General features: G+C 41.0%; 1 protein-coding gene across 1 annotated transcript; it reads right to left on the bottom strand.

Annotated features, from left to right (window-relative positions):
• Positions 1 to 5909: 5909 nt before the first annotated feature.
• Positions 5910 to 6635, bottom strand: SOD3 (superoxide dismutase 3, extracellular). The gene has a single exon (XM_010141339.1). The coding sequence runs from the start codon at positions 6633 to 6635 to the stop codon at positions 5910 to 5912; it is 726 nt and encodes a 241-aa protein (XP_010139641.1).
• Positions 6636 to 7048: the final 413 nt, after the last annotated feature.

Below are 7048 nucleotides of genomic sequence, written 5' to 3'. Positions count from 1 at the left end.
GTATAGTAAAACATAAAGCTTCTGCATGACAACAGTCATTTTGAGCTGTCAGTGCAGCCGTACTTCTGGCATTTCCTAATTTTTCTTACTTGACTTCACAAGCTTATTTTCAATGACCCTTTTTGTCCTTAACTGAGATGAGGACAAATTCTCTGTCTTTCACAGAGTTGTTTGTTTACCCAGTGCTGTTGTCTTTATTCTGACGGTTTGTTCAGTGTTTGCCTTTTGGTATAATGGTATCTTTAAAATTCTTCCACTGCTGCTTTGTTTAATGCTGCTACCTAAATTGGAATAATCTTCTGAATTAGGAGAAATGCTGCAGGACCGGTCATGAAACTTCATTATTGGATGAAAGCCTGTGAAAAGCTCTAAATAAATGGAGCTTGTGTTAACCCAAGAGAGGGGTTGTGATGTGGGGGTTAATGGTAAGCTGTGCCAAAGATTTCTGTAGCTGAGTGCCTTGCTTAACCTTTTCAAAAGAGTATCAACTTTTTCCTGATCCTGCTGTTGTACAGTGTGGTACCAACTATCACTCTTATATTGCTGGTGTCAGGGAAAGACATGCTCCAGAACAGGGCCAGATCCAGCAAGAATCTTAGTGTTGATTGCTTATTATCTGTGAAGTGGGCATGGATGGGATAGGGAATCACTCTTAGAAATTCCTTACTGGGCTAAAACATCTCCGGGGCCTGGCGCTGGTAGTGGTGGTGGTCTTCAGGTCAGATATGTAATAAATAACCTACAACTGACTAGAGCATCTTGCTGTTCCATTTCTCTTTCAGCAGAACAGAAAGGAGGACGTGATGAAATGTGTGCTGTTGCAAGTGAGTCCCTGGCTCCAGAGGGAACAAACTTAAATAACAGAAACCAAAATAAACATTTTTATCCTTCATTACCCCAGCGACCATCCAAGGAGGGAGAAATAAACAAGCTCGGAAGTCAGATAATTAAATTGACAGAGCAGGCAGTTGCAGAACTGGAAGGGAAGAGAGCGGGTGCTTCTGCAGGGGAGCAGAACACAGTGGTTGGAGCAGAGCTTAATGGTTCATCTGAGGGAGAGTTCCCACTTTCCAGCCCTGACCCATCCGACCCCACAGATCCCTCAAACTCAGAGAATGAACAGACAGCTGAAAGTGAGGCCCTGAAAGACAATGACGAAACCTCAGAGAGTGATTGTGAAATTCCAAGTGAAAGAGGCGATCAAAATAGCAGCACTGGGGATGTGGTTAATACTGAGGACTTTGGAAGGCATGGAGGGCTCAGTGTTCCAACGGCGTACACAAATAACAGCTTTGAGGAGCTCCCTGAATCTGAAAACAAGAAACCATCTGATCCCGCTGAAAAGTGTGAATATTTGGATAACAGTTTGGCTTGAGGTATGAAATCCAGGCCCTCAAGCATCTCACTTTAATCCTCTTGCAGTGTCTGTGCTGCTGTAAATATGATCAGTGAAACAGCGTGCCGTAGGGTTTGTTTTTACATTGAACTTTTAATATTTGTCTAATAAAGGTGTTTTTCTGTTAGTTTTGACTACAGTGTACCAAAAATCTAAATTACCTGAGGGAAAGAATTAATGATAAGGTTTAATCGCATTGGGTTTTTGTAATGATTTGAAGTTTCTACATAGATTGATGTAATTTACATTAGTGTAGCAAAGAGACCAAAGAGACAGTGATTCATAATGTTACCACCAAGCTTCTGTAACATGCATGGTCTTAATGCTGGACTGTATTTTAATGGTTAGAAGTGTCATCCAAGGATGGGACATTTGGAGTGATAGAGAAGCATCTTAAGGCTGCAAGCTTTGGCTTGTTTATCAGACTGCCTTCTATTTCTCTTTACTGTAAGTGACTGTAAGTACAGCCTTAGAATAAAATCACTATTCCCTTATAAGAAGTTTCTGAATACCATCACTGCATCTATATAGTTGTCATTACAAACTGCTATGTTGTCATAAGAGTACAAAATTTTTCCTTCTCTCTCCCAGCTCATCTCTTGAAAATGCAGGGAGTTATTTCACCAGACACTGAGAACCCAGTTTAATGAAGCTCTGAAGGAAACATCAGAGAAGCCAGAAGTCTTTCTGGGAAAAACAGCAATGCAGTTCCAAAGCAAGGAGAACAACAAGAGGAGAGCCAGTGATGCCCTGTCCACCTACTTGGCACTCTCAGCTACTGGAATTGTATTCCTTATCTTAAAGGAGCTGGAACAGCCCTCAGGCTGAGTAACAGGTGGTGGATTTCAGCCCTCCTTTTTTAAGGAATCTCTGTCTTTTATTTTCGTATGTTTTGGAATTAAGGAGAACTCTTCCTTTTCTCCTCATTTCACCAGTCTATGGTGTGGTAGAAGGTTTATTTGAATTGTTGCTGCTTTCTTAAACTTCTTCCCTTATTTAGTCATAGGCAAACATACTATAATGGGTGGAGGAAAGGGAGGCTGCTGTGTCATTCCCTAGCTCGCTCTTGATGCTGGAGCTGTGCCACTCTGCTTCTAGGAAGACAGTAACAAGGGAATACTTAACGTTGAAGTTAGCAGCTGTTGGAGAAGGGGAGGCACGTCCTTCCTCTCCTGTTTGTAACACAAGGAATAGTCTCTGCAGCTGTGGATCTTCTATGGGCCAGCAGCCATCAAGGCAATTTTTCTGCTGGCTTGGGACCTAATTGTCTGTAGATGTTCATTTCTCACTCCTAGAACTTGAAACCAATCAAAGAGAATTAAACCAAATTTAATAAAATAGTACTAATAAAAAGGAAAAATCCCTCCTATATTGAGTTCTTCTTTGAAAAATAACTGCCAGCTGCAAATTTTTACAGCCCACTTGTCAGCTACTGAATAAACAGTTTATATTAGCAATGCTGACAAACTCTTCTGTATATGGAAGATGAGCTAGCAGGTGCTGCCATAATCAAGGTGTCTGAGTCCATGAACAGTTTGTATTCAGCAGAAGAAAGGCTGTATGTAAATCATTACATATGAATATAAGAAATGTCAGTGGGAAGGTGAAAAATGTGGCTTGTCTCTGTTACCGTGTGTTTTCCCTAGCAGGTGCATTCATGTAACCCTTCCGGTGTCTGTCTGTCTGCAGGCCACGAAGCCATACTCACAGTGCTCCTCAAATACATTTCCTTTCCCTTTGAAGGTAATTTCACGTTGCAGCATTTCACCGATACTAAGCAGCAGCCCACAGGAGCAAAAACTATCTGTATATTTAAATGTATCAGCGACATGGAGCAGTTTTTCTTTCATTATCCCGATCACCACCTAAGTTCCTCATCACCTGTAAAACCAAGAAGAGTTTAAGTATTTGAAGGATTGTTATGCTGTTTCCATTAATTGTGGCTGACTGCATTATTGATTCATTTATATGACAGTACTGACAAGATGGAAGAGAAATAGCTGCAGAAACTGAAATCTCCGGGAGAACGTGGCAGGATTTTTTCCTTTAATACTTGAATGTCACATGAAGTAACAATTTATTTGAGATGTGTTTTTCCCATCTTTCACACACTAATCCTGTGCAGAGCTAAATATCAGTGCAGCCAGATCGGGGGCAAGTCAATGAGCAGGTCAAGATTTCACGTAGCTGAGCTGGGAAGTGTTGAGGGCGTTGCGTTGTTTCCCTGCCCTGTGCCTTTCCTAATGCACTGTTGAGTGAGCTAGCATTTTGCTCCTGGTCCCTTAACAGCCCGTTAATACTATTAATTAAAGAAGAGCTTGGTGTAAAAGTTGGAGCGGGTAAAAGCAGTGCTGGACCAACAGCTTTTCAATGCCTCGTTCGTTGACTCTTTTCAGTATGTTTCTTCTGTGAGAACATGGTGATGTATAACCCAACAATTAGGACATCTTGGCAATTATCCTCACACAATTCTCCCTGTTAGGTGCCATTTTAATACCTTTACAATCATTAAATTCCAGTGAGATATCTAGACCTCTGGAAACCTCATTATTAGTGCTGTATCTCTGCTGCAGTACCGTCCCTCTCCCTTCTGCCCCAGTGAATGGGTATTCTAGCTACATTTTTAGCCTTCTCCCAGCAACACAAGACTTCAAAGCCAGGAGAGTTGTAAAAGCAAGACGGCTTTGCTGCACTGTGTGATAACTAATTGAATACTCTTGTCAGTATCTTCCATGGGTATTGCTGTAATTGATATTGTTGTGCTATTGGAATGATGATTTCTTTCCCAGTAAATTAATTAGTGTTTTGTTGTGATATCAACACTACTTTAGCTTTTTCAGGGGGGCTTGGTTTTGTCTGGATTTGGTTTAGACTTGGTTTCCCTTTTTGTGGGCCTTCATAAATGCAAGAATCTCATCCAGACATACAAACCTTTTTGGTGTTGGGCTCTGGGGAAGCAAACTGGGAAGGGGAACGTTGTGGCAGGGGTATGGAGAAGATGCATTTTTGCAAACTGATTTTAAGGAGGTTATGTCACTGAAAAGTGAATTCATGCGTTATCTGCTAGAAGGTATTTCATCTGAAAGTACAAAGTTGTGGTTATTTGAAAAACAGTGTTCCCTGAATTTGTAAGTGTGTGAAAATGACAGATTAAGAAGTGTCTTTTAGAATGCTGCTTCTTTTCTAAGTGAGACTATTTTTAAGCCTATGGGAATTTGTATAATAAAGACAGTGGAATTTCTTTAATCCATATGAGCTCAGGAATGTATTTCAAAATCTTAACTGAGATTAACTTGAAAGTCTGCTACATTTCTAAAAGATAGGATTGTGTTTACCAGCTTCTTTCATGTAGTTTTACTTTCTAAATTATGCAGTTTAATTTATTTGCAAACCTCTCTTTTGTTGTTGCCCGGATTAACTGCACAACGTGGTTCAACTCTATTAATACATTTTGTCATCTTTAATAAAAACATTTCCTGATATTTTTGTTCTACCTGCTTGTTACCTTTTCTCTTCTCAGTAGTATCAGATGAAGGATACTCATGAGGTAGTATTTCAGTATTTGCAATGAGTTGTGTTAAATTAAAAAAGTAAAGCTTTATTGAGTGAGGATTTTTGAGACAGATAATTTTTAGGCTTAATCTTTTCACTGTCACTTCTCTCAGTGAGATTGACTGATCTACTTCCTACATTTTGTATGAAGAAACACACTTGGTATTTTTAAAAATAATATTTATCTGCTAATTTTATCATCATTGTCTAAGCAGCATTAAAACTTTTATCTTCAACTTAGTTACTAACAGGCACAAACTAGATGCTTTAGGGAATTTTTGCTGGGGGGTGATGGTGGACTGGAGTATTTCTTTTAAGTCTGCTTTCAGATATAACCAGTGTGACATAGCTGTAGCCATGTAGACAATTGAAAATAGTTAAGAAGGCCATACTGTTTGAGTATAAAACCTGAAAATACAAGTAGAATAACTACTAAAGTTTAAAACAGACAGGTCTGTACTTTCCCTTATTTTTAGGGGAAATCTGTTATCCAGGACTTGCAACACAACACCCAGAGTTGTTGAAAGCGTAGAGAACTTTTCACCATTCAGATTTGCAGCTAAGTACAGGATAGTGTTTAATGAGAGGCAATTTCTTACTTGCTCATCTGCAGTTTTTTCCCTTTGCTATCGAACTCGCGATCCCTTAAGAGCCCCTTACAGCACACAGACTCTTTACTGACTATTGACCGTGTCCGTTAGCACTCTTACTTACGTGCACTCAACTCCCAGACTGCATAAACGGGAATATTTGCTCTTCAAGAAAATACATCACACTGTTGAGTCGATGCTGTGTTTATTGGTGGGCTTACAGAAAGCAGGCTCTACAGAGTGATAACAGCGTTTCTTAGAGGAGCAAGCAAATGGAATTGGGAATCCTTTAGCCATACACCTTAGTGGCCAGTGGCACAGCCCAAAGTACTTTGGGCTGCCCAGGCTGTAGCTGGCTTGTTGGTCTTCACTTAAGCCTGGTTCTGTGCTCGTTTGTTGAGCCCTCTCTTCTTCTTGTCTGAAACTTCAGGCAGTTTCTCTTCCCACAAGTTCTTGTTGCATATCCCAATCACGCAGCAAGCCAGACGTTTCCCTGCATTTCCGTTTTCCAAACTGGCCTTATTGTTGCCCTTGCCCATGTCATCTTCCTGCTCATGGATTACAACAGACCTGCCCATGATGGAATATGGACCAAACATAGTGGCAAAGAGATTTGCTTTGTATTTTCTGATTTTGCCTTCTTTAGGAAAGAAGTTGCCGAAATCCCCTGGGTGACGGGGGTGGTTCACGCTGAAAGGGTTATAGTGTCCTCCTGTAGAATCACAGCCGTTGCTGAGGTCCCCGAGCTCGTGGATGTGTATAGCTCTACCAGATTGATTAGGATCCAGTGGAAACCCATCCAAGTCAAAAATGGCTTCTAATCTTCCATACGGGTAACACTGTCTGAATAAGACTTGTCCAGTCACTTGTGGCTTGTCAGCATTTATTTTGGAGCTGGGCTTCATTTCACAAGAGGCATAAATAATCCCATCAGTCCCATTACCAGGCATCACTGGAAAGAGCAAATTCTCCCAGAGGTCATTCACTTTTTTCTGGATGTCTTGAAGTGACTCTTGGCTTGGATTAGTTTCTTTGTCTGTCACGACACCAGAGGCAAACAGGGCAAGCCCAGTGACCACAGAAAGAAGCAGAAACATCTTGCCAATTCAGAGCCTGCAAGAAGCTACAAAGAATTAAGGGCTTTTTGCAGCAGCATGGCTGGGAAGAAAGGCACGCAGCCTGTGGCAGCACTGAACAAAACAGCTGGAGCATGGTCCCAGCGGACTGCTGCTTGCTAAATCTGTCTGATGCGATGAACTGGAACTAAATCAGAATGCACACGCATGTTTAAACACACACAACCGACACCCGTGACTGAAAGAAATACTAGTGATTTTGTATTTTACGCTAGATCTTGATCTTAAAAACTGCCTCATTTCCCCTGCAGGAAGCAAGTAAGCCAAAGCGTCGTCTAATCTATTTTTGAGTTTTTATCGAGACTTTTCTCCTACTACAAATTCCAGCAAGACAGCTTGCCAGGAGGCTTTTTCTGGTCCATCTACTTAACCGC

The sequence above is a fragment of the Buceros rhinoceros genome, unplaced genomic scaffold (genome assembly GCF_000710305.1).
Source record: "Buceros rhinoceros silvestris isolate BGI_N320 unplaced genomic scaffold, ASM71030v1 scaffold1238, whole genome shotgun sequence".
In the NCBI taxonomy this organism is placed as follows: domain Eukaryota; kingdom Metazoa; phylum Chordata; class Aves; order Bucerotiformes; family Bucerotidae; genus Buceros; species Buceros rhinoceros.
The sequence above is the reverse complement of the archived record's forward strand: the minus strand, read 5'-3'. Positions and strand labels throughout refer to the sequence as shown.

What these genes read in the sequence shown, in the direction of transcription:
- SOD3 (XM_010141339.1), bottom strand. Translation starts at nt 6,635, where the DNA reads ATGTTTCTGCTTCTTTCTGTGGTCACTGGGCTTGCCCTGTTTGCCTCT.